A 27,956-nucleotide genomic window follows, 5' to 3' on the forward strand; every position below is an offset into this window, starting at 1 on the left:
ATTAAAATATTTGCAAAAGAAATGAAATGTATATATGAAAAATATTAAAACATCGTAGAAAAAATACATGTCGGATTATAATACCATTTTAACAAAATTTTAAATCGAAATACTATGAATAAAAATTTGCCATAGCTGATATACCACCTCTAGCCAAAGAAGTAAAGTAATTGGCTATTTTTGATATAAAATTTCGCAAAAAAAAAACTAAAAGAATTATAACAGCAGAGGGAATAAATTTAAGTCTAACGACTTTAGGAAATATATAAACAATAAACACCCTAGAAAATTCAAAAATAATCTCCGATTTGTTACGAAAAGTTTGCCATATAGGGTTAGAAAATATTTCATAAAATGTTTGCCGCATTGAATGTAGCATTAGATGAAAATAAGAAACAAATCCTCCTACTTATATCTTTTCTTCTTTTGAAAAAATAAATTAATAGAAAATAAATTGTGAATGAGTACGAAAAAATGGAAATTGTGAATGAGTACGAAAAAATGTAAAACCATTGGAAAGCAAAATCTACATCATATAACAACATTCCCTTCATATCCAACCTAATACAAAAAAAAAAAAACACAAATGCAATATAGTTTATTGATATCAAATAATAAAGAATAAATTCTTGTCAACTGTAAAGTATTGAAAAAAAATTTTCTCTTTTTATAAAAATATTGTGGTCCTGAAAAGGACCGATTGTTTTTGTAAAAAAAGTTGGCTTTTAATATGTCAAAAATTTAAGCACGTTCTCCACGAATACGTCTGGCCAATTGGATATCCTTAGGCATGATGGTGACACGCTTAGCATGGATAGCGCACAAGTTGGTATCTTCGAATAGACCAACCAAGTAGGCTTCGCTAGCTTCTTGCAAGGCCATGACAGCAGAACTCTGGAAACGCAAGTCAGTTTTGAAATCTTGGGCAATTTCACGAACCAAACGTTGGAAAGGCAATTTGCGGATCAACAATTCTGTGCTCTTTTGGTAACGACGGATTTCACGCAAAGCAACGGTACCAGGGCGGAAACGATGGGGCTTCTTGACACCGCCGGTGGCTGGGGCACTCTTACGAGCAGCTTTAGTAGCCAATTGCTTACGAGGGGCTTTGCCACCGGTAGATTTACGGGCAGTTTGCTTGGTACGAGCCATTTTTCACTTTAATTCTTCACTTCACAAGATATGAACACAAACACTGTCAAAACGTTATTACTTGTGTGCCGAGCATGAACGCGCATATTTATAGAAAAATTGAGCGCGCAAACTGTTAGTTAAGGGTGTGTGTAGGGAAAGATTGAAATATTGTATCTTACAGCTGCCTGTATAAACACGAAGTATACACGAACGAACCCGAGGGTAGATCGTGTCATTAATATTAGTAAGCATTTCAGGGCATTTTTGTATAAATAGAAGCGAAATGAGGCTGGAACAGTATTAGTTCTTGTGCATCATTCGTGAAGTGAAATTTAAAAGTGAAAAATGACTGGTCGTGGTAAAGGTGGCAAAGGCTTGGGAAAAGGTGGCGCTAAACGTCATCGTAAAGTGTTGCGTGATAACATCCAAGGTATTACCAAGCCTGCAATCAGACGTTTGGCTCGTCGTGGCGGTGTAAAACGTATCTCTGGATTGATATACGAAGAAACCCGTGGTGTCCTCAAGGTGTTTTTGGAAAACGTTATTCGTGATGCTGTCACCTACACCGAACATGCTAAGCGTAAAACCGTCACCGCTATGGATGTCGTCTACGCTTTGAAGAGACAAGGCCGCACTTTGTACGGTTTCGGCGGTTAAACATTTTCTTGACGCTATTTGGAGAATATTTAAATACTTTAATACAAAAACAATCGGTCCTTTTCAGGACCACAAAATATATTTACAAAAGAGATCATCTTGTTACAAATTTATTTAATTATTTTAATAATAAAATTTTAAATTTACTTGGTTTAAATAAAATTACAAACATTTGGTTTGCCGTCGGCAAAACATTGTTACTAACCCAATGAAACAATTATGTATGGACTTACCAAAGGCGACTACTATGCTATTTTTCTGCCGTCGGCACTTGAAAAACATGACATACGCTACAAAAGAAAAATACTACGAATGTAATACATACGAAACATATATGCAATTCTCTATATGTCATTTCTCGTCCCATTCCCCAAAGAAAATGATTCTATGATTCTCTTACTCTCTTTTTGCAGAAATCAAAGAAAATGATTCTATGTTGCACTGTACTCGATCCTAGTGTCATTTGTTCTTTTGCGTGACGTTCTTACTCTCTTTTTGCAGAAATCAGTTATGTATGTATTGATACAAACAGCTTTCTCTGTCATCAACTATTTGCAACTTCCCGCTAGAAGTTACGAACACTTACGATCCTACTAGACTTCGGCTTTGCCAAAGCATACAAAAGATACATATGTAGTAAATAATCAGGGTTGATACAGATGAAAATTAAAACACTTCGGCTCAGAAAACGAATGCTCTCTTAATGAAATTGGTGGGAATTTGTTGTTTTTCGATATTAGGAATAAATGGCATTAGATAGGAACAAAATGAAAATATGAAGTGGCGAAATTTTTCGATGCCATGACAGATGAATATCTTCATATAAATTTTTTTATAGTAAATTTTATTGTTACAGAAAGAAAGTATGTATGAAATTATATTGTTTGAAAATATTTTTTCTCTTTTTAAAAATGTTTTGTCGTCCTGAAAAGGACGGATTGTTGAGATACGATGGTCTGTATTTACATTTTCTTGTAGATAATTTAAGCCTTCTTTTCGGTCTTCTTGGGCAAGAGAACAGCTTGGATGTTTGGCAATACACCACCTTGAGCAATGGTGACACCGGACAACAATTTGTTCAATTCTTCGTCATTACGGATAGCCAATTGCAAGTGACGAGGGATAATTCTTGTCTTTTTGTTGTCACGAGCAGCGTTACCAGCCAATTCAAGAACTTCAGCGGCCAAGTATTCCATCACAGCAGCCAAGTAAACTGGAGCTCCAGCACCAACACGCTCAGCATAGTTGCCTTTGCGCAAAAGACGATGAATACGACCGACGGGGAATTGAAGCCCAGCACGATTGGAACGAGACTTTGCCTTTCCCTTAACTTTGCCACCTTTACCGCGTCCAGACATGTTTCAATTGTTTTTTCTTTTTCACTTCACTTCACAAAACACTAATGATAGCGTTTAACTAGTTGTCAGTTCTTTATATACTTTTCGTTCGAGCTATTTAATACATTTGAGGGTTGTTTTGCTGCACGAAGAGGCTCGTTTTCCGCTACCTGAATATCTTGTCCACGAAATGGTACAAATGTGTGCTCATCGCTGCGCACACACAAAATTCTCTTTTGAACAGTGTAAACAGTGTTTGTGTGAAAAAAAAAATAGTGAAAATGCCTCCAAAAGCCAGTGGTAAAGCAGCAAAGAAGGCCGGCAAAGCCCAAAAGAACATCACAAAGGGTGACAAGACCAAGAGACGCACCAAGCGTAAGGAGAGTTATGCCATCTACATTTACAAAGTGTTGAAGCAAGTACATCCCGATACTGGTATCTCTTCAAAGGCAATGAGCATCATGAACAGTTTCGTTAATGATATCTTCGAACGTATTGCCGCCGAAGCCTCTCGTTTGGCTCACTACAACAAGCGTTCCACCATCACCAGTCGGGAAATCCAAACTGCCGTTCGTCTATTATTGCCCGGTGAATTGGCTAAGCACGCTGTCAGTGAAGGTACCAAAGCCGTTACTAAGTACACCAGCTCCAAGTAAATGGCTTTATATTTCGTCGAAAATTTATTTCCTCCACCATCAAAGGCCCTTTTCAGGGCCACAAAAATCATTAAAAAAGAGATTTTCTTTGTTGATCAACTAAAAACAAAATATCTTTATTTTATTTCAATAAAAAAAAAATACATCTTCCATCGAATAATAAGAAATAATTGATTTTCAACTAAGAAAAATTCAATGTTGTAATCTTCATTTTATTAAAATTCTATTATGGCATTTCATTACTATGTCTAACTTCTATTAAAATTCTAATTTGGCATTTCATTACTGTTTCTTCAATATTTCTTCTTTTTATTTTTCTTCATTATAATAACGTCGCTATAATATTTTTCTCAGAGTAAAAGACTTTATTACATTGATCGTATGCATTACTGTAAATGGCGTAGAGTTAAAGGATGTGTGTGTGTGTGAGTTTTGATGATGACTCTATGCGTAGGTACATGAAACCTTTTTTTCTAGAATTCTAATTGCTGTGGTTTATTACCACATCCCAATTGGCTAATCCAGTTTTGGAAAAATTCCCATAAAACATGTGATTATAAATTTCAATTTTACCGTGAAAAATAGATTAAGTACAATGTATATTTATTTAAATAAAAATTAGGTAACAAAACAAAATTGTTTGCATAAAATTTGTTCTCTTTTTCAAAGATATTTTGTAGCCCTGAAAAGGGCTGTTAGATAAACTGCTTTCGAATATCGAAAATAATCATTCTGCCATGAAATAGAAAATTTACTTCTTGGCGGCGGTTTTTTTAGCAGCTGGTTTCTTGGCAGCGGCGGCCTTTTTGGGTTTGGCTGCTGCTACTGTTTTTGCCTTGGGTGCTTTTGGTTTTGTGGCGGAGGCCTTGGCCTTGGCGGCGGTTTTTGCTGGTTTAGCTTTAACTGTACCGGTCTTTTTGGCAGTTTTAGCCTTAGCCTTTTCGGTCTTCTTCTTTTCTGCTGTCTTCTTAGCGGCAGAAGGTTTCTTTGCAGCAGCCTTCTTTTCTCCACTGGCCTTTTTGGGTGCGGCAGCCTTCTTTTTCTTATCACCAGCTGGGGCCTTCTTCTTTTCGGCGCTCATTGCTTTAGACATTTTGAATGAACCAGATGCACCCTTACCTTTAGTTTGGATCAATTTTCCACTGGCAACAGCGCCCTTCAAATACTTCTTGATGAAGGGAGCCAATTTTTGGGCATCAACTTTGTAGGTGCTGGCCAAATATTTCTTGATGGCAGGCAATGATGAACCACCACGTTCTTTCAATGTTTTGATGGCAGCATCGACCATTTGTTGGGTTGGTGGATGAGATGGGGCAGCAGAGGGCTTCTTTGCCTTGGCAGCAGCTTTTTTAGGTGCCTTTTTCTCAACAGCGGCAACTGGAGATGCGGTGGCTTCAACTACGGCGGCGTCAGACATGTTTTTGTTTTTCACTTTGATTCACTTCAAGCACTAATATACACTAACACGCGTGTACGTTTATTATATATGATTTTTACCGTTCGAACTAGCTATTCTTGGGTACATCGGAATTATGAGAAGTACATAGTAGTCAGCTACGAAATTTTGTGAATTCTTGTGTGGAAGAGAATAAATTTTTTCACAAAAGTTTTGATAGAATAATTAAATTTATGATGACATAGTAAATATATTTAATTGGAATTTATCACATTTCTCTAGTAGAGATATCCACCTAAATGACAAAAAGAATTTCAATTAATAATATTGAAGGGCTAGAGTATTATAATCTTTTGAGTTGTAAGTTTATAAAAGTGTCATCATAAATTTCCAACTAAATTATATAAATTTTACTATTTTTATTGAAAATTGTATAAAATAAAAAAATTATAGGGAATCTTGATATGTTTTCTTTAAAGAAATACGAAAAAATTATACAATTTGCATAGTTTTCATGGTAAAATATTCAATTATATTATGTCGTCTATGACAGTGGAATTCATCATATTGGGATATTTTCCATGAATAAAAGTTTTTCTGCAAATTAATTTCAAAGCTCAAAACTAAAAATGTTTTAGGAAATTTTCATTCAAAAATATAATAGAAATCACACATTTATACTAAAATATAACATTATTAATAAAAAGTGTCAAATTGTAACGAAAAGTTAAAATAATCGTGAAGGTGTGGTATATCATGTACAGCGATGTTAACAATGTTGAATATAGTTGAAACCATAAAATTAAAATATTTGCAAAAGAAATGAAATGTATATATGAAAAATATTAAAACATCGTAGAAAAAATACATGTCGGATTATAATACCATTTTAACAAAATTTTAAATCGAAATACTATGAATAAAAATTTGCCATAGCTGATATACCACCTCTAGCCAAAGAAGTAAAGTAATTGGCTATTTTTGATATAAAATTTCGCAAAAAAAAAACTAAAAGAATTATAACAGCAGAGGGAATAAATTTAAGTCTAACGACTTTAGGAAATATATAAACAATAAACACCCTAGAAAATTCAAAAATAATCTCCGATTTGTTACGAAAAGTTTGCCATATAGGGTTAGAAAATATTTCATAAAATGTTTGCCGCATTGAATGTAGCATTAGATGAAAATAAGAAACAAATCCTCCTACTTATATCTTTTCTTCTTTTGAAAAAATAAATTAATAGAAAATAAATTGTGAATGAGTACGAAAAAATGGAAATTGTGAATGAGTACGAAAAAATGTAAAACCATTGGAAAGCAAAATCTACATCATATAACAACATTCCCTTCATATCCAACCTAATACAAAAAAAAAAAAACACAAATGCAATATAGTTTATTGATATCAAATAATAAAGAATAAATTCTTGTCAACTGTAAAGTATTGAAAAAAAATTTTCTCTTTTTATAAAAATATTGTGGTCCTGAAAAGGACCGATTGTTTTTGTAAAAAAAGTTGGCTTTTAATATGTCAAAAATTTAAGCACGTTCTCCACGAATACGTCTGGCCAATTGGATATCCTTAGGCATGATGGTGACACGCTTAGCATGGATAGCGCACAAGTTGGTATCTTCGAATAGACCAACCAAGTAGGCTTCGCTAGCTTCTTGCAAGGCCATGACAGCAGAACTCTGGAAACGCAAGTCAGTTTTGAAATCTTGGGCAATTTCACGAACCAAACGTTGGAAAGGCAATTTGCGGATCAACAATTCTGTGCTCTTTTGGTAACGACGGATTTCACGCAAAGCAACGGTACCAGGGCGGAAACGATGGGGCTTCTTGACACCGCCGGTGGCTGGGGCACTCTTACGAGCAGCTTTAGTAGCCAATTGCTTACGAGGGGCTTTGCCACCGGTAGATTTACGGGCAGTTTGCTTGGTACGAGCCATTTTTCACTTTAATTCTTCACTTCACAAGATATGAACACAAACACTGTCAAAACGTTATTACTTGTGTGCCGAGCATGAACGCGCATATTTATAGAAAAATTGAGCGCGCAAACTGTTAGTTAAGGGTGTGTGTAGGGAAAGATTGAAATATTGTATCTTACAGCTGCCTGTATAAACACGAAGTATACACGAACGAACCCGAGGGTAGATCGTGTCATTAATATTAGTAAGCATTTCAGGGCATTTTTGTATAAATAGAAGCGAAATGAGGCTGGAACAGTATTAGTTCTTGTGCATCATTCGTGAAGTGAAATTTAAAAGTGAAAAATGACTGGTCGTGGTAAAGGTGGCAAAGGCTTGGGAAAAGGTGGCGCTAAACGTCATCGTAAAGTGTTGCGTGATAACATCCAAGGTATTACCAAGCCTGCAATCAGACGTTTGGCTCGTCGTGGCGGTGTAAAACGTATCTCTGGATTGATATACGAAGAAACCCGTGGTGTCCTCAAGGTGTTTTTGGAAAACGTTATTCGTGATGCTGTCACCTACACCGAACATGCTAAGCGTAAAACCGTCACCGCTATGGATGTCGTCTACGCTTTGAAGAGACAAGGCCGCACTTTGTACGGTTTCGGCGGTTAAACATTTTCTTGACGCTATTTGGAGAATATTTAAATACTTTAATACAAAAACAATCGGTCCTTTTCAGGACCACAAAATATATTTACAAAAGAGATCATCTTGTTACAAATTTATTTAATTATTTTAATAATAAAATTTTAAATTTACTTGGTTTAAATAAAATTACAAACATTTGGTTTGCCGTCGGCAAAACATTGTTACTAACCCAATGAAACAATTATGTATGGACTTACCAAAGGCGACTACTATGCTATTTTTCTGCCGTCGGCACTTGAAAAACATGACATACGCTACAAAAGAAAAATACTACGAATGTAATACATACGAAACATATATGCAATTCTCTATATGTCATTTCTCGTCCCATTCCCCAAAGAAAATGATTCTATGATTCTCTTACTCTCTTTTTGCAGAAATCAAAGAAAATGATTCTATGTTGCACTGTACTCGATCCTAGTGTCATTTGTTCTTTTGCGTGACGTTCTTACTCTCTTTTTGCAGAAATCAGTTATGTATGTATTGATACAAACAGCTTTCTCTGTCATCAACTATTTGCAACTTCCCGCTAGAAGTTACGAACACTTACGATCCTACTAGACTTCGGCTTTGCCAAAGCATACAAAAGATACATATGTAGTAAATAATCAGGGTTGATACAGATGAAAATTAAAACACTTCGGCTCAGAAAACGAATGCTCTCTTAATGAAATTGGTGGGAATTTGTTGTTTTTCGATATTAGGAATAAATGGCATTAGATAGGAACAAAATGAAAATATGAAGTGGCGAAATTTTTCGATGCCATGACAGATGAATATCTTCATATAAATTTTTTTATAGTAAATTTTATTGTTACAGAAAGAAAGTATGTATGAAATTATATTGTTTGAAAATATTTTTTCTCTTTTTAAAAATGTTTTGTCGTCCTGAAAAGGACGGATTGTTGAGATACGATGGTCTGTATTTACATTTTCTTGTAGATAATTTAAGCCTTCTTTTCGGTCTTCTTGGGCAAGAGAACAGCTTGGATGTTTGGCAATACACCACCTTGAGCAATGGTGACACCGGACAACAATTTGTTCAATTCTTCGTCATTACGGATAGCCAATTGCAAGTGACGAGGGATAATTCTTGTCTTTTTGTTGTCACGAGCAGCGTTACCAGCCAATTCAAGAACTTCAGCGGCCAAGTATTCCATCACAGCAGCCAAGTAAACTGGAGCTCCAGCACCAACACGCTCAGCATAGTTGCCTTTGCGCAAAAGACGATGAATACGACCGACGGGGAATTGAAGCCCAGCACGATTGGAACGAGACTTTGCCTTTCCCTTAACTTTGCCACCTTTACCGCGTCCAGACATGTTTCAATTGTTTTTTCTTTTTCACTTCACTTCACAAAACACTAATGATAGCGTTTAACTAGTTGTCAGTTCTTTATATACTTTTCGTTCGAGCTATTTAATACATTTGAGGGTTGTTTTGCTGCACGAAGAGGCTCGTTTTCCGCTACCTGAATATCTTGTCCACGAAATGGTACAAATGTGTGCTCATCGCTGCGCACACACAAAATTCTCTTTTGAACAGTGTAAACAGTGTTTGTGTGAAAAAAAAAATAGTGAAAATGCCTCCAAAAGCCAGTGGTAAAGCAGCAAAGAAGGCCGGCAAAGCCCAAAAGAACATCACAAAGGGTGACAAGACCAAGAGACGCACCAAGCGTAAGGAGAGTTATGCCATCTACATTTACAAAGTGTTGAAGCAAGTACATCCCGATACTGGTATCTCTTCAAAGGCAATGAGCATCATGAACAGTTTCGTTAATGATATCTTCGAACGTATTGCCGCCGAAGCCTCTCGTTTGGCTCACTACAACAAGCGTTCCACCATCACCAGTCGGGAAATCCAAACTGCCGTTCGTCTATTATTGCCCGGTGAATTGGCTAAGCACGCTGTCAGTGAAGGTACCAAAGCCGTTACTAAGTACACCAGCTCCAAGTAAATGGCTTTATATTTCGTCGAAAATTTATTTCCTCCACCATCAAAGGCCCTTTTCAGGGCCACAAAAATCATTAAAAAAGAGATTTTCTTTGTTGATCAACTAAAAACAAAATATCTTTATTTTATTTCAATAAAAAAAAAATACATCTTCCATCGAATAATAAGAAATAATTGATTTTCAACTAAGAAAAATTCAATGTTGTAATCTTCATTTTATTAAAATTCTATTATGGCATTTCATTACTATGTCTAACTTCTATTAAAATTCTAATTTGGCATTTCATTACTGTTTCTTCAATATTTCTTCTTTTTATTTTTCTTCATTATAATAACGTCGCTATAATATTTTTCTCAGAGTAAAAGACTTTATTACATTGATCGTATGCATTACTGTAAATGGCGTAGAGTTAAAGGATGTGTGTGTGTGTGAGTTTTGATGATGACTCTATGCGTAGGTACATGAAACCTTTTTTTCTAGAATTCTAATTGCTGTGGTTTATTACCACATCCCAATTGGCTAATCCAGTTTTGGAAAAATTCCCATAAAACATGTGATTATAAATTTCAATTTTACCGTGAAAAATAGATTAAGTACAATGTATATTTATTTAAATAAAAATTAGGTAACAAAACAAAATTGTTTGCATAAAATTTGTTCTCTTTTTCAAAGATATTTTGTAGCCCTGAAAAGGGCTGTTAGATAAACTGCTTTCGAATATCGAAAATAATCATTCTGCCATGAAATAGAAAATTTACTTCTTGGCGGCGGTTTTTTTAGCAGCTGGTTTCTTGGCAGCGGCGGCCTTTTTGGGTTTGGCTGCTGCTACTGTTTTTGCCTTGGGTGCTTTTGGTTTTGTGGCGGAGGCCTTGGCCTTGGCGGCGGTTTTTGCTGGTTTAGCTTTAACTGTACCGGTCTTTTTGGCAGTTTTAGCCTTAGCCTTTTCGGTCTTCTTCTTTTCTGCTGTCTTCTTAGCGGCAGAAGGTTTCTTTGCAGCAGCCTTCTTTTCTCCACTGGCCTTTTTGGGTGCGGCAGCCTTCTTTTTCTTATCACCAGCTGGGGCCTTCTTCTTTTCGGCGCTCATTGCTTTAGACATTTTGAATGAACCAGATGCACCCTTACCTTTAGTTTGGATCAATTTTCCACTGGCAACAGCGCCCTTCAAATACTTCTTGATGAAGGGAGCCAATTTTTGGGCATCAACTTTGTAGGTGCTGGCCAAATATTTCTTGATGGCAGGCAATGATGAACCACCACGTTCTTTCAATGTTTTGATGGCAGCATCGACCATTTGTTGGGTTGGTGGATGAGATGGGGCAGCAGAGGGCTTCTTTGCCTTGGCAGCAGCTTTTTTAGGTGCCTTTTTCTCAACAGCGGCAACTGGAGATGCGGTGGCTTCAACTACGGCGGCGTCAGACATGTTTTTGTTTTTCACTTTGATTCACTTCAAGCACTAATATACACTAACACGCGTGTACGTTTATTATATATGATTTTTACCGTTCGAACTAGCTATTCTTGGGTACATCGGAATTATGAGAAGTACATAGTAGTCAGCTACGAAATTTTGTGAATTCTTGTGTGGAAGAGAATAAATTTTTTCACAAAAGTTTTGATAGAATAATTAAATTTATGATGACATAGTAAATATATTTAATTGGAATTTATCACATTTCTCTAGTAGAGATATCCACCTAAATGACAAAAAGAATTTCAATTAATAATATTGAAGGGCTAGAGTATTATAATCTTTTGAGTTGTAAGTTTATAAAAGTGTCATCATAAATTTCCAACTAAATTATATAAATTTTACTATTTTTATTGAAAATTGTATAAAATAAAAAAATTATAGGGAATCTTGATATGTTTTCTTTAAAGAAATACGAAAAAATTATACAATTTGCATAGTTTTCATGGTAAAATATTCAATTATATTATGTCGTCTATGACAGTGGAATTCATCATATTGGGATATTTTCCATGAATAAAAGTTTTTCTGCAAATTAATTTCAAAGCTCAAAACTAAAAATGTTTTAGGAAATTTTCATTCAAAAATATAATAGAAATCACACATTTATACTAAAATATAACATTATTAATAAAAAGTGTCAAATTGTAACGAAAAGTTAAAATAATCGTGAAGGTGTGGTATATCATGTACAGCGATGTTAACAATGTTGAATATAGTTGAAACCATAAAATTAAAATATTTGCAAAAGAAATGAAATGTATATATGAAAAATATTAAAACATCGTAGAAAAAATACATGTCGGATTATAATACCATTTTAACAAAATTTTAAATCGAAATACTATGAATAAAAATTTGCCATAGCTGATATACCACCTCTAGCCAAAGAAGTAAAGTAATTGGCTATTTTTGATATAAAATTTCGCAAAAAAAAAACTAAAAGAATTATAACAGCAGAGGGAATAAATTTAAGTCTAACGACTTTAGGAAATATATAAACAATAAACACCCTAGAAAATTCAAAAATAATCTCCGATTTGTTACGAAAAGTTTGCCATATAGGGTTAGAAAATATTTCATAAAATGTTTGCCGCATTGAATGTAGCATTAGATGAAAATAAGAAACAAATCCTCCTACTTATATCTTTTCTTCTTTTGAAAAAATAAATTAATAGAAAATAAATTGTGAATGAGTACGAAAAAATGGAAATTGTGAATGAGTACGAAAAAATGTAAAACCATTGGAAAGCAAAATCTACATCATATAACAACATTCCCTTCATATCCAACCTAATACAAAAAAAAAAAAACACAAATGCAATATAGTTTATTGATATCAAATAATAAAGAATAAATTCTTGTCAACTGTAAAGTATTGAAAAAAAATTTTCTCTTTTTATAAAAATATTGTGGTCCTGAAAAGGACCGATTGTTTTTGTAAAAAAAGTTGGCTTTTAATATGTCAAAAATTTAAGCACGTTCTCCACGAATACGTCTGGCCAATTGGATATCCTTAGGCATGATGGTGACACGCTTAGCATGGATAGCGCACAAGTTGGTATCTTCGAATAGACCAACCAAGTAGGCTTCGCTAGCTTCTTGCAAGGCCATGACAGCAGAACTCTGGAAACGCAAGTCAGTTTTGAAATCTTGGGCAATTTCACGAACCAAACGTTGGAAAGGCAATTTGCGGATCAACAATTCTGTGCTCTTTTGGTAACGACGGATTTCACGCAAAGCAACGGTACCAGGGCGGAAACGATGGGGCTTCTTGACACCGCCGGTGGCTGGGGCACTCTTACGAGCAGCTTTAGTAGCCAATTGCTTACGAGGGGCTTTGCCACCGGTAGATTTACGGGCAGTTTGCTTGGTACGAGCCATTTTTCACTTTAATTCTTCACTTCACAAGATATGAACACAAACACTGTCAAAACGTTATTACTTGTGTGCCGAGCATGAACGCGCATATTTATAGAAAAATTGAGCGCGCAAACTGTTAGTTAAGGGTGTGTGTAGGGAAAGATTGAAATATTGTATCTTACAGCTGCCTGTATAAACACGAAGTATACACGAACGAACCCGAGGGTAGATCGTGTCATTAATATTAGTAAGCATTTCAGGGCATTTTTGTATAAATAGAAGCGAAATGAGGCTGGAACAGTATTAGTTCTTGTGCATCATTCGTGAAGTGAAATTTAAAAGTGAAAAATGACTGGTCGTGGTAAAGGTGGCAAAGGCTTGGGAAAAGGTGGCGCTAAACGTCATCGTAAAGTGTTGCGTGATAACATCCAAGGTATTACCAAGCCTGCAATCAGACGTTTGGCTCGTCGTGGCGGTGTAAAACGTATCTCTGGATTGATATACGAAGAAACCCGTGGTGTCCTCAAGGTGTTTTTGGAAAACGTTATTCGTGATGCTGTCACCTACACCGAACATGCTAAGCGTAAAACCGTCACCGCTATGGATGTCGTCTACGCTTTGAAGAGACAAGGCCGCACTTTGTACGGTTTCGGCGGTTAAACATTTTCTTGACGCTATTTGGAGAATATTTAAATACTTTAATACAAAAACAATCGGTCCTTTTCAGGACCACAAAATATATTTACAAAAGAGATCATCTTGTTACAAATTTATTTAATTATTTTAATAATAAAATTTTAAATTTACTTGGTTTAAATAAAATTACAAACATTTGGTTTGCCGTCGGCAAAACATTGTTACTAACCCAATGAAACAATTATGTATGGACTTACCAAAGGCGACTACTATGCTATTTTTCTGCCGTCGGCACTTGAAAAACATGACATACGCTACAAAAGAAAAATACTACGAATGTAATACATACGAAACATATATGCAATTCTCTATATGTCATTTCTCGTCCCATTCCCCAAAGAAAATGATTCTATGATTCTCTTACTCTCTTTTTGCAGAAATCAAAGAAAATGATTCTATGTTGCACTGTACTCGATCCTAGTGTCATTTGTTCTTTTGCGTGACGTTCTTACTCTCTTTTTGCAGAAATCAGTTATGTATGTATTGATACAAACAGCTTTCTCTGTCATCAACTATTTGCAACTTCCCGCTAGAAGTTACGAACACTTACGATCCTACTAGACTTCGGCTTTGCCAAAGCATACAAAAGATACATATGTAGTAAATAATCAGGGTTGATACAGATGAAAATTAAAACACTTCGGCTCAGAAAACGAATGCTCTCTTAATGAAATTGGTGGGAATTTGTTGTTTTTCGATATTAGGAATAAATGGCATTAGATAGGAACAAAATGAAAATATGAAGTGGCGAAATTTTTCGATGCCATGACAGATGAATATCTTCATATAAATTTTTTTATAGTAAATTTTATTGTTACAGAAAGAAAGTATGTATGAAATTATATTGTTTGAAAATATTTTTTCTCTTTTTAAAAATGTTTTGTCGTCCTGAAAAGGACGGATTGTTGAGATACGATGGTCTGTATTTACATTTTCTTGTAGATAATTTAAGCCTTCTTTTCGGTCTTCTTGGGCAAGAGAACAGCTTGGATGTTTGGCAATACACCACCTTGAGCAATGGTGACACCGGACAACAATTTGTTCAATTCTTCGTCATTACGGATAGCCAATTGCAAGTGACGAGGGATAATTCTTGTCTTTTTGTTGTCACGAGCAGCGTTACCAGCCAATTCAAGAACTTCAGCGGCCAAGTATTCCATCACAGCAGCCAAGTAAACTGGAGCTCCAGCACCAACACGCTCAGCATAGTTGCCTTTGCGCAAAAGACGATGAATACGACCGACGGGGAATTGAAGCCCAGCACGATTGGAACGAGACTTTGCCTTTCCCTTAACTTTGCCACCTTTACCGCGTCCAGACATGTTTCAATTGTTTTTTCTTTTTCACTTCACTTCACAAAACACTAATGATAGCGTTTAACTAGTTGTCAGTTCTTTATATACTTTTCGTTCGAGCTATTTTTTTTTTTTTTTTATAAAATATTTCTTTATTTCAATTTCATTTTTTAAAAATACGTTATAAATGTATACTTAAATACTATTCTCATTTTGAATGTTTACATTCATTCTCTAACAATATAGAATTTTATCTAGAGATTTATGGTATGTTGAATACTAATTAATATATGCTTGTATATGGTAAGGCCAGCCCATTGCCTTTTTCTAGTTTATATATCGGCCATTTCTTGCCGTTTCTTCTATCATTTAAAATGCCTCGCAAAATTAAGTAAAAATCGAGATTTCAAGAATCACTTAAACCTAGGTCGTCCATAAAGGAACGATAAAACTAAAACTAAAACTAAAGACAAAATAAATGAAATCTATTTACAGTAAAGAAACAAAAGAACAAAAGCTATTTACAGAGAAACAAGTTAAGAAAAATTAAAAATAAAACTTAAAAATATATTTCACCACTGCTCAAGACCATTGTGTCGTATCATACACTAGATTTTGAAGACCATATTCATTAAGTCGTCTATTATAAAAGAGGATTTTGCCCTGAGAATCAAAGAGAAAACCTTTACGCCTCAAATGCAACAAACACATCGGTGTTAATTGGCCGCCCGTAGTGACTATATGATCGAAGTCCTCCTCATTAATCTCACATCTCCGTATCAGTTCATTCGCAAGTCCATTACACCTCTCAAGATGACCGATGGACACGTCCGTCATGAATTTATCAATTCTCGGTATCCTAGCACCCTCATACACCCTCGAGTTCGACGGTGTCAAAAAGTTCCCAAAGGTGTCCTGCCTCCTTCTAATTCCTTGGCAACATATAAGCATCCTGCGCTCAAACACCCGTATCCTCTCCATCTGATGTGAGGATATGGGATACCACGACGTAAACGCATATGTCATCGTCGGTCTAATAATCTGTTTGTACATGGCCATTCTCACCTCATTGCAAAGCCCATGCCTCCTCCTCATAATTCCCTGATATGTCGTAAAAGACGCCCTACCCTTCTTCAACACATGGTCCACATGCTTTCTAAAAGAGAAATCCTCTTGAAACACTACCCCCAGGTATTTCATGGTGGCTCCATTTCCAATGATATCATCACCTATCCTCACTCTCGGCACAAAAGCCCTTGCATTTCTATATATCCCACTGCGTCTGCCTCTGAATATAATTGACTGGCACTTGGGCAAATTCAAATTCAGTCTCCAATTATCAAAATAGTTCTTCAAAATATCGAGATAATGAGTGAGAACCCTCTCAGCCGTCTTGGCCACCGCATGCGTCGCCGCTACCAAAATGTCGTCCGCATATATGACTAACATCTCCCCATTCGCCGGCCTCGGTATGTCGGCCAGATATAAATTGTAGAGGGCCGGGCCCAACACCGATCCCTGGGGCACCCCCGCTACTACATCCCTCGGGCCTGATCTCCTCTCACCAATTTCCACAGAAAAGCTCCTGCCCACTAGATAGCTATTTATCAACCTCACCAGATATGGGTCAAACCTAAAATTGGTCATTTTCACCAATATCCCCTCCTGCCAGACCGTATCGAAGGCCCTTTGGAAATCTAGGCCGACCGCAATCGTAGCCCTCCTCCTATTCAGTCCTCGTGAAACTCTGTCCACCAACACCATCAATGCATGCTCAGTAGATAGCTCCCTCCTAAAGCCAAATTGCTCATCAATTAGAATTCCCTCGTCCTGAATGTGGTCGTTTATCCTATCATATAAAAATATCTCAAATAATTTCCCTAGATTTGACAGGAGAGATATTGGTCTATAACTACTAGGACCAGTCGGGTCCTTACCAGGCTTAAGTATTGGCACGACAATCGACCTCCTCCAATGTCGCGGAAAATAACCCAAATTAATAGAATGGTTGAACAATATCGCCAAATATTTCCAGGACCGATGATCGACCCTCCTCAATACACAATTGGGTATGCCATCCTCTCCAGCACTTTTCTTATTATTGAGGACCTTAAGCACTGCTCCTACTTCTCCTGGGGTAATCAAACGCATTGGCGGCCGTGATTGCTCTGAAAATAATGTGCCGTCAGCTGTGCACCACTCGCCAAAATTTACCATAGGCAGATGTGGCCCCTCATCACTTATCGCCGCATTATCACTTGCCATGCTTTGCACAGTAGCCAAAGAATCCGCCAATACTTCCGCCAATTCCTCTTCAGCTACAATTTTTCGGCCGTGTTCATCCACCAGTTCCGTAATTTCACGCCTCATTCTCGTCCCAGCAAATGCCTTAATTTTCCTGTACATATTTTTGTCCGGTCTTATCCCATCCAATTGTCTCAAAAATATGTTATCCTCAAAAAGGCGAATCTTCTCCCTGATAATTACACCCATATTTCTAATTATCGCCCTAACTGTGCGTTGCTCCATTGTGTCAACCAATCTATAAAGCCTACGCCGCAGCGTCTTTTTCTGAGAAATCAAGTGCAATATATCAGGGGGAAGAGTCCTAAGGCGTCCGTCCGTCGGTTTAAATCTATGAATACTAGCCCCCATAGCCTCCCCAAAGGAATCACTCATCTTCAGCACGGCCTCATCTATGTCGTTTATTGTCACGTTCCTGTCATTCGGAAGAGCATATGATTCGAGCCTTGACGAAAGTATATCGTTAAATCTCTCTTTCACCATAGTGCCATAATCATACATCTCCTTAGTCGTCCTTGTATATGGTATACTGACCTCAGCCCTAAGCAGCACAGCCAAATGGTCCGACTCATAATCAAGCGTCTGTAGTCCTCCTCTGTCATTAGCGTCTATTACCCCAACCCCCGTAGTAGTCAGGAAATAATCAATATAGGATCGCGCCCCATCCACTATTCTAGTCGGTCCGTCTGTCTTTTTTACTGTCAGAATCGGATTACCCTCTAGCCAATTTTTCAAAACCCTACCACTAGGGTTATTGTACCCTCCTCCCCAAACCGTATTTTTAGCATTGAGATCAACCCCTATAATGGCCTCATTATCACCTATCAACAATGCAAGGTTATCTAAATCACCCCCCCTCAGGGTGTCCTGTGGTCTCTTATAAAGCGACATAATTAAAATGGTCATATTATTATCAGTCCTAATTCTCACCGCAGTGCCCTCTATCTGTCCAAGGTCAGCCGTAATTCTTTCCCCTTTAATACTATCCCTAAGCAAAATGGCAGTACCCCCTCCTGTCCGATCAGTCCTGTCCTGCCTAAACATTCTATATCCCTCAATTTCAAATCTATGTCTATGTCCAAGTCTATGCTCCGCTATCAAAAGTGCATCAGGTCGATGCCGTCTCACAAATAAATTCAAATAGTGTCTTTTCTCCCTAGCCACTATAGAATTCGCATTCACAAAAATTATTTTAAACTCACCCATCACTTCATTGTCATAGTGGCCAGCAGCCCAATCATTGCCCTAGCCCTCTCGTCATCTGTCCGAAGCCCTTTGTAGTCATTCATATAAGCCGCTATCTTCCTGTAAGAGTCAAGAAAATTCCCCCCAAAAAGTCTGTTGCACTCATCGTCAAAAAATTTCAAATTAACGTTCACCATGTCTGCCACATTAGCCCCTCTAGCCGTATTTGTATTATTTCGAGCTGCCACTGCAGCATACGAATTGTTACCACCAATCCGGGGTTCAGCACTAACCGTTGTTTGCACACGTGCTCTTTGTGCCTGTGGCACAGCCACAACAGCTCTTCTCCTCTCCGTCCTTTTACGGAGAATTTCCATTCGTCTTGGGCAGTCTCTCGCACTGGCCACATGTCCATCTACGCCACAGTTGACACATCTTACAGTGTGTCCTATTCTCTTCTCAACTTGACCCGTTTCCGGATTGGTGATAACAACCTCCACCACGTCTAAGTCCTTCTTGGGTATTACACAATTTCCTGGCCCATGAGAGTCCCCGCACTTTACACATCTAAATGGCATTCTGCAATTAATGGACGAATGACCAAACCTTTGACAATTCTTACACTGCGTTATGCCCTTCTTCTTACGTCGTCGCATTTGCACCCTGTTATTAATGAGGTATCGTAGCTTCCTAAATGATTTAATATCGGATTCCCTATCTAATTGGACTATCCACCGGTCATCCTGCATTTTTATAACATTCGTTACAGTCACTTGTAACTTTTTCTCTTTGATAAAATCAAGCAAATCCTCGACCTCATATGTCTCCGAGAGACCCTTAATCATAAGTGAATATGGCTTCAAAGTCTTCGGAGTAAACGTGAAAAAATTATATTTTTTTAATTCAAGATGTGATCTAACCTTCATATGGTCCTGTTCAGTACCTAATACTAAACCTATCAAGTTTTTATTTATAATATTCATTGAGAATATGTTATGTCCTAGGACAGTTCTAATTTCTTGTGCAAATTCTTTCACATTCACATTATATATTTTTATAATAGGTGGGCTGGCCTTACCTTTATTCTCGTTTTTTCCTGCAGTCATGTTGGTATTTGTCGCTGTTGATGCTGCTGGTCTATTTTCTCCAATTCCAGTATTTGTCCTCTGGCTCATCTGAGGGGTACTCTTTTTCGTTATTTTGGGTATGGTTCCAGTGCTTCTGGTCGCCGGCGGTGCAACCTGGGTATCCATTTCTTCAATATTCGCAGTGCTGAGTCCATTCGCATACTCAGCCGACAAATTGTTTTCAATTATATTGGCCTGTGTTCGGCCTGATGCTAATTCGGCATTCCAATCGTCAGGTAAGTTAACATTTATACTAACATTACCACCCGCAATTTGTTCTGTTAATGTTTTCACAGATTCTTTCAAATTTCTAATATGTTCCATTGAAGCATTTAATTGACTAGTTAGCTCTCTAATCTTCGCTTCATATTTCAAGGCTATATAATGATGATCATCATCCGATCTTCTTTTGCTTCCTTTTTTCTTAGATTTTACAGTGGTGTAAGCCTGTTCTGCTCCACTCATTTCATCCATTTCTTCATCGTTATTTTTCTGTTGGTTGACCATTTTGCTAGAGGCTTCCTCACGTCCACCCCCAGTCAAATTGTCACCATGATGTTGTATTTCGTTATTATTTTTTGGCATATTTGAAAAAATATCAAATTTGTTGCCTACTTTGCAATTCTCATTTTGGTAAGGGATATTTGAAAAATTTCCAAAATTGCTGCCTCCTATTTGATTCTCATGTCCGCAAGGGACATGGTCAATTCTTCGTTGATTTTCTGGATTTTGTGCCAACACTGGTGACTACTATCGCTTCACAAAATTTCAATTAAGGTCAGGAAAAATTCGAAAAATTTGAGATTAAATCTCGTTTCAAACTATTCGCAGTGCTTTTTCACTTTAATTCTTCACTTCACAAGATATGAACACAAACACTGTCAAAACGTTATTACTTGTGTGCCGAGCATGAACGCGCATATTTATAGAAAAATTGAGCGCGCAAACTGTTAGTTAAGGGTGTGTGTAGGGAAAGATTGAAATATTGTATCTTACAGCTGCCTGTATAAACACGAAGTATACACGAACGAACCCGAGGGTAGATCGTGTCATTAATATTAGTAAGCATTTCAGGGCATTTTTGTATAAATAGAAGCGAAATGAGGCTGGAACAGTATTAGTTCTTGTGCATCATTCGTGAAGTGAAATTTAAAAGTGAAAAATGACTGGTCGTGGTAAAGGTGGCAAAGGCTTGGGAAAAGGTGGCGCTAAACGTCATCGTAAAGTGTTGCGTGATAACATCCAAGGTATTACCAAGCCTGCAATCAGACGTTTGGCTCGTCGTGGCGGTGTAAAACGTATCTCTGGATTGATATACGAAGAAACCCGTGGTGTCCTCAAGGTGTTTTTGGAAAACGTTATTCGTGATGCTGTCACCTACACCGAACATGCTAAGCGTAAAACCGTCACCGCTATGGATGTCGTCTACGCTTTGAAGAGACAAGGCCGCACTTTGTACGGTTTCGGCGGTTAAACATTTTCTTGACGCTATTTGGAGAATATTTAAATACTTTAATACAAAAACAATCGGTCCTTTTCAGGACCACAAAATATATTTACAAAAGAGATCATCTTGTTACAAATTTATTTAATTATTTTAATAATAAAATTTTAAATTTACTTGGTTTAAATAAAATTACAAACATTTGGTTTGCCGTCGGCAAAACATTGTTACTAACCCAATGAAACAATTATGTATGGACTTACCAAAGGCGACTACTATGCTATTTTTCTGCCGTCGGCACTTGAAAAACATGACATACGCTACAAAAGAAAAATACTACGAATGTAATACATACGAAACATATATGCAATTCTCTATATGTCATTTCTCGTCCCATTCCCCAAAGAAAATGATTCTATGATTCTCTTACTCTCTTTTTGCAGAAATCAAAGAAAATGATTCTATGTTGCACTGTACTCGATCCTAGTGTCATTTGTTCTTTTGCGTGACGTTCTTACTCTCTTTTTGCAGAAATCAGTTATGTATGTATTGATACAAACAGCTTTCTCTGTCATCAACTATTTGCAACTTCCCGCTAGAAGTTACGAACACTTACGATCCTACTAGACTTCGGCTTTGCCAAAGCATACAAAAGATACATATGTAGTAAATAATCAGGGTTGATACAGATGAAAATTAAAACACTTCGGCTCAGAAAACGAATGCTCTCTTAATGAAATTGGTGGGAATTTGTTGTTTTTCGATATTAGGAATAAATGGCATTAGATAGGAACAAAATGAAAATATGAAGTGGCGAAATTTTTCGATGCCATGACAGATGAATATCTTCATATAAATTTTTTTATAGTAAATTTTATTGTTACAGAAAGAAAGTATGTATGAAATTATATTGTTTGAAAATATTTTTTCTCTTTTTAAAAATGTTTTGTCGTCCTGAAAAGGACGGATTGTTGAGATACGATGGTCTGTATTTACATTTTCTTGTAGATAATTTAAGCCTTCTTTTCGGTCTTCTTGGGCAAGAGAACAGCTTGGATGTTTGGCAATACACCACCTTGAGCAATGGTGACACCGGACAACAATTTGTTCAATTCTTCGTCATTACGGATAGCCAATTGCAAGTGACGAGGGATAATTCTTGTCTTTTTGTTGTCACGAGCAGCGTTACCAGCCAATTCAAGAACTTCAGCGGCCAAGTATTCCATCACAGCAGCCAAGTAAACTGGAGCTCCAGCACCAACACGCTCAGCATAGTTGCCTTTGCGCAAAAGACGATGAATACGACCGACGGGGAATTGAAGCCCAGCACGATTGGAACGAGACTTTGCCTTTCCCTTAACTTTGCCACCTTTACCGCGTCCAGACATGTTTCAATTGTTTTTTCTTTTTCACTTCACTTCACAAAACACTAATGATAGCGTTTAACTAGTTGTCAGTTCTTTATATACTTTTCGTTCGAGCTATTTAATACATTTGAGGGTTGTTTTGCTGCACGAAGAGGCTCGTTTTCCGCTACCTGAATATCTTGTCCACGAAATGGTACAAATGTGTGCTCATCGCTGCGCACACACAAAATTCTCTTTTGAACAGTGTAAACAGTGTTTGTGTGAAAAAAAAAATAGTGAAAATGCCTCCAAAAGCCAGTGGTAAAGCAGCAAAGAAGGCCGGCAAAGCCCAAAAGAACATCACAAAGGGTGACAAGACCAAGAGACGCACCAAGCGTAAGGAGAGTTATGCCATCTACATTTACAAAGTGTTGAAGCAAGTACATCCCGATACTGGTATCTCTTCAAAGGCAATGAGCATCATGAACAGTTTCGTTAATGATATCTTCGAACGTATTGCCGCCGAAGCCTCTCGTTTGGCTCACTACAACAAGCGTTCCACCATCACCAGTCGGGAAATCCAAACTGCCGTTCGTCTATTATTGCCCGGTGAATTGGCTAAGCACGCTGTCAGTGAAGGTACCAAAGCCGTTACTAAGTACACCAGCTCCAAGTAAATGGCTTTATATTTCGTCGAAAATTTATTTCCTCCACCATCAAAGGCCCTTTTCAGGGCCACAAAAATCATTAAAAAAGAGATTTTCTTTGTTGATCAACTAAAAACAAAATATCTTTATTTTATTTCAATAAAAAAAAAATACATCTTCCATCGAATAATAAGAAATAATTGATTTTCAACTAAGAAAAATTCAATGTTGTAATCTTCATTTTATTAAAATTCTATTATGGCATTTCATTACTATGTCTAACTTCTATTAAAATTCTAATTTGGCATTTCATTACTGTTTCTTCAATATTTCTTCTTTTTATTTTTCTTCATTATAATAACGTCGCTATAATATTTTTCTCAGAGTAAAAGACTTTATTACATTGATCGTATGCATTACTGTAAATGGCGTAGAGTTAAAGGATGTGTGTGTGTGTGAGTTTTGATGATGACTCTATGCGTAGGTACATGAAACCTTTTTTTCTAGAATTCTAATTGCTGTGGTTTATTACCACATCCCAATTGGCTAATCCAGTTTTGGAAAAATTCCCATAAAACATGTGATTATAAATTTCAATTTTACCGTGAAAAATAGATTAAGTACAATGTATATTTATTTAAATAAAAATTAGGTAACAAAACAAAATTGTTTGCATAAAATTTGTTCTCTTTTTCAAAGATATTTTGTAGCCCTGAAAAGGGCTGTTAGATAAACTGCTTTCGAATATCGAAAATAATCATTCTGCCATGAAATAGAAAATTTACTTCTTGGCGGCGGTTTTTTTAGCAGCTGGTTTCTTGGCAGCGGCGGCCTTTTTGGGTTTGGCTGCTGCTACTGTTTTTGCCTTGGGTGCTTTTGGTTTTGTGGCGGAGGCCTTGGCCTTGGCGGCGGTTTTTGCTGGTTTAGCTTTAACTGTACCGGTCTTTTTGGCAGTTTTAGCCTTAGCCTTTTCGGTCTTCTTCTTTTCTGCTGTCTTCTTAGCGGCAGAAGGTTTCTTTGCAGCAGCCTTCTTTTCTCCACTGGCCTTTTTGGGTGCGGCAGCCTTCTTTTTCTTATCACCAGCTGGGGCCTTCTTCTTTTCGGCGCTCATTGCTTTAGACATTTTAAATGAACCAGATGCACCCTTACCTTTAGTTTGGATCAATTTTCCACTGGCAACAGCGCCTTTCAAATACTTCTTGATGAAGGGAGCCAATTTTTGGGCATCAACTTTGTAGGTGCTGGCCAAATATTTCTTGATGGCAGGCAATGATGAACCACCACGTTCTTTCAATGTTTTGATGGCAGCATCGACCATTTGTTGGGTTGGTGGATGAGATGGGGCAGCAGAGGGCTTCTTTGCCTTGGCAGCAGCTTTTTTAGGTGCCTTTTTCTCAACAGCGGCAACTGGAGATGCGGTGGCTTCAACTACGGCGGCGTCAGACATGTTTTTGTTTTTCACTTTGATTCACTTCAAGCACTAATATACACTAACACGCGTGTACGTTTATTATATATGATTTTTACCGTTCGAACTAGCTATTCTTGGGTACATCGGAATTATGAGAAGTACATAGTAGTCAGCTACGAAATTTTGTGAATTCTTGTGTGGAAGAGAATAAATTTTTTCACAAAAGTTTTGATAGAATAATTAAATTTATGATGACATAGTAAATATATTTAATTGGAATTTATCACATTTCTCTAGTAGAGATATCCACCTAAATGACAAAAAGAATTTCAATTAATAATATTGAAGGGCTAGAGTATTATAATCTTTTGAGTTGTAAGTTTATAAAAGTGTCATCATAAATTTCCAACTAAATTATATAAATTTTACTATTTTTATTGAAAATTGTATAAAATAAAAAAATTATAGGGAATCTTGATATGTTTTCTTTAAAGAAATACGAAAAAATTATACAATTTGCATAGTTTTCATGGTAAAATATTCAATTATATTATGTCGTCTATGACAGTGGAATTCATCATATTGGGATATTTTCCATGAATAAAAGTTTTTCTGCAAATTAATTTCAAAGCTCAAAACTAAAAATGTTTTAGGAAATTTTCATTCAAAAATATAATAGAAATCACACATTTATACTAAAATATAACATTATTAATAAAAAGTGTCAAATTGTAACGAAAAGTTAAAATAATCGTGAAGGTGTGGTATATCATGTACAGCGATGTTAACAATGTTGAATATAGTTGAAACCATAAAATTAAAATATTTGCAAAAGAAATGAAATGTATATATGAAAAATATTAAAACATCGTAGAAAAAATACATGTCGGATTATAATACCATTTTAACAAAATTTTAAATCGAAATACTATGAATAAAAATTTGCCATAGCTGATATACCACCTCTAGCCAAAGAAGTAAAGTAATTGGCTATTTTTGATATAAAATTTCGCAAAAAAAAAAACTAAAAGAATTATAACAGCAGAGGGAATAAATTTAAGTCTAACGACTTTAGGAAATATATAAACAATAAACACCCTAGAAAATTCAAAAATAATCTCCGATTTGTTACGAAAAGTTTGCCATATAGGGTTAGAAAATATTTCATAAAATGTTTGCCGCATTGAATGTAGCATTAGATGAAAATAAGAAACAAATCCTCCTACTTATATCTTTTCTTCTTTTGAAAAAATAAATTAATAGAAAATAAATTGTGAATGAGTACGAAAAAATGGAAATTGTGAATGAGTACGAAAAAATGTAAAACCATTGGAAAGCAAAATCTACATCATATAACAACATTCCCTTCATATCCAACCTAATACAAAAAAAAAAAAAAACACAAATGCAATATAGTTTATTGATATCAAATAATAAAGAATAAATTCTTGTCAACTGTAAAGTATTGAAAAAAAATTTTCTCTTTTTATAAAAATATTGTGGTCCTGAAAAGGACCGATTGTTTTTGTAAAAAAAGTTGGCTTTTAATATGTCAAAAATTTAAGCACGTTCTCCACGAATACGTCTGGCCAATTGGATATCCTTGGGCATGATGGTGACACGCTTAGCATGGATAGCGCACAAGTTGGTATCTTCGAATAGACCAACCAAGTAGGCTTCGCTAGCTTCTTGCAAGGCCATGACAGCAGAACTCTGGAAACGCAAGTCAGTTTTGAAATCTTGGGCAATTTCACGAACCAAACGTTGGAAAGGCAATTTGCGGATCAACAATTCTGTGCTCTTTTGGTAACGACGGATTTCACGCAAAGCAACGGTACCAGGGCGGAAACGATGGGGCTTCTTGACACCGCCGGTGGCTGGGGCACTCTTACGAGCAGCTTTAGTAGCCAATTGCTTACGAGGGGCTTTGCCACCGGTAGATTTACGGGCAGTTTGCTTGGTACGAGCCATTTTTCACTTTAATTCTTCACTTCACAAGATATGAACACAAACACTGTCAAAACGTTATTACTTGTGTGCCGAGCATGAACGCGCATATTTATAGAAAAATTGAGCGCGCAAACTGTTAGTTAAGGGTGTGTGTAGGGAAAGATTGAAATATTGTATCTTACAGCTGCCTGTATAAACACGAAGTATACACGAACGAACCCGAGGGTAGATCGTGTCATTAATATTAGTAAGCATTTCAGGGCATTTTTGTATAAATAGAAGCGAAATGAGGCTGGAACAGTATTAGTTCTTGTGCATCATTCGTGAAGTGAAATTTAAAAGTGAAAAATGACTGGTCGTGGTAAAGGTGGCAAAGGCTTGGGAAAAGGTGGCGCTAAACGTCATCGTAAAGTGTTGCGTGATAACATCCAAGGTATTACCAAGCCTGCAATCAGACGTTTGGCTCGTCGTGGCGGTGTAAAACGTATCTCTGGATTGATATACGAAGAAACCCGTGGTGTCCTCAAGGTGTTTTTGGAAAACGTTATTCGTGATGCTGTCACCTACACCGAACATGCTAAGCGTAAAACCGTCACCGCTATGGATGTCGTCTACGCTTTGAAGAGACAAGGCCGCACTTTGTACGGTTTCGGCGGTTAAACATTTTCTTGACGCTATTTGGAGAATATTTAAATACTTTAATACAAAAACAATCGGTCCTTTTCAGGACCACAAAATATATTTACAAAAGAGATCATCTTGTTACAAATTTATTTAATTATTTTAATAATAAAATTTTAAATTTACTTGGTTTAAATAAAATTACAAACATTTGGTTTGCCGTCGGCAAAACATTGTTACTAACCCAATGAAACAATTATGTATGGACTTACCAAAGGCGACTACTATGCTATTTTTCTGAAAAACATGACATACGCTACAAAAGAAAAACACTACGAATGTAATACATACGAAACATATATGCAATTCTCTATATGTCATTTCTCGTCCCATTCCCCAAAGAAAATGATTCTATGATTCTCTTACTCTCTTTTTGCAGAAATCAAAGAAAATGATTCTATGTTGCACTGTACTCGATCCTAGTGTCATTTGTTCTTTTGCGTGACGTTCTTACTCTCTTTTTGCAGAAATCAGTTATGTATGTATTGATACAAACAGCTTTCTCTGTCATCAACTATTTGCAACTTCCCGCTAGAAGTTACGAACACTTACGATCCTACTAGACTTCGGCTTTGCCAAAGCATACAAAAGATACATATGTAGTAAATAATCAGGGTTGATACAGATGAAAATTAAAACACTTCGGCTCAGAAAACGAATGCTCTCTTAATGAAATTGGTGGGAATTTGTTGTTTTTCGATATTAGGAATAAATGGCATTAGATAGGAACAAAATGAAAATATGAAGTGGCGAAATTTTTCGATGCCATGACAGATG

At 36.5% G+C, this 27,956-nt stretch overlaps 8 protein-coding genes across 8 annotated transcripts; all 8 read right to left on the bottom strand.

Annotated features, from left to right (window-relative positions):
* Positions 1 to 741: 741 nt before the first annotated feature.
* Positions 742 to 1,152, bottom strand: LOC142242712 (histone H3). The gene has a single exon (XM_075314272.1). It carries the CDS (start codon positions 1,150 to 1,152, stop codon positions 742 to 744), a length of 411 nt encoding a protein of 136 aa, XP_075170387.1.
* A 3,315-nt stretch (positions 1,153 to 4,467) lies between these two features.
* Positions 4,468 to 5,201, bottom strand: LOC142242759 (histone H1-like). Its single transcript, XM_075314315.1, has one exon. It carries the CDS (start codon positions 5,199 to 5,201, stop codon positions 4,536 to 4,538), a length of 666 nt encoding a protein of 221 aa, XP_075170430.1. The 3' UTR covers positions 4,468 to 4,535.
* A 1,521-nt stretch (positions 5,202 to 6,722) lies between these two features.
* On the bottom strand, positions 6,723 to 7,133 carry LOC142242713 (histone H3). The gene has a single exon (XM_075314273.1). The coding sequence runs from the start codon at positions 7,131 to 7,133 to the stop codon at positions 6,723 to 6,725; it is 411 nt and encodes a 136-aa protein (XP_075170388.1).
* Positions 7,134 to 10,448: 3,315 nt separating this feature from the next.
* On the bottom strand, positions 10,449 to 11,182 carry LOC142242757 (histone H1-like). Its single transcript, XM_075314314.1, has one exon. It carries the CDS (start codon positions 11,180 to 11,182, stop codon positions 10,517 to 10,519), a length of 666 nt encoding a protein of 221 aa, XP_075170429.1. The 3' UTR covers positions 10,449 to 10,516.
* Positions 11,183 to 12,703: 1,521 nt separating this feature from the next.
* Positions 12,704 to 13,114, bottom strand: LOC142242714 (histone H3). Its single transcript, XM_075314274.1, has one exon. The coding sequence runs from the start codon at positions 13,112 to 13,114 to the stop codon at positions 12,704 to 12,706; it is 411 nt and encodes a 136-aa protein (XP_075170389.1).
* Positions 13,115 to 18,487: 5,373 nt separating this feature from the next.
* Positions 18,488 to 20,601, bottom strand: LOC142242762 (uncharacterized). Its single transcript, XM_075314318.1, has one exon. The coding sequence runs from the start codon at positions 20,283 to 20,285 to the stop codon at positions 18,594 to 18,596; it is 1,692 nt and encodes a 563-aa protein (XP_075170433.1). The 5' UTR covers positions 20,286 to 20,601; the 3' UTR covers positions 18,488 to 18,593.
* A 3,249-nt stretch (positions 20,602 to 23,850) lies between these two features.
* LOC142242761 (histone H1-like) lies at positions 23,851 to 24,584 on the bottom strand. The gene has a single exon (XM_075314317.1). It carries the CDS (start codon positions 24,582 to 24,584, stop codon positions 23,919 to 23,921), a length of 666 nt encoding a protein of 221 aa, XP_075170432.1. The 3' UTR covers positions 23,851 to 23,918.
* A 1,524-nt stretch (positions 24,585 to 26,108) lies between these two features.
* On the bottom strand, positions 26,109 to 26,519 carry LOC142242715 (histone H3). Its single transcript, XM_075314275.1, has one exon. The coding sequence runs from the start codon at positions 26,517 to 26,519 to the stop codon at positions 26,109 to 26,111; it is 411 nt and encodes a 136-aa protein (XP_075170390.1).
* Between the last annotated feature and the right edge of the window lie 1,437 nt (positions 26,520 to 27,956).

The sequence above is a fragment of the Haematobia irritans genome, unplaced genomic scaffold, assembly GCF_050003625.1.
Source record: "Haematobia irritans isolate KBUSLIRL unplaced genomic scaffold, ASM5000362v1 scaffold_6, whole genome shotgun sequence".
NCBI classification, from domain to species: Eukaryota; Metazoa; Arthropoda; class Insecta; order Diptera; family Muscidae; genus Haematobia; species Haematobia irritans.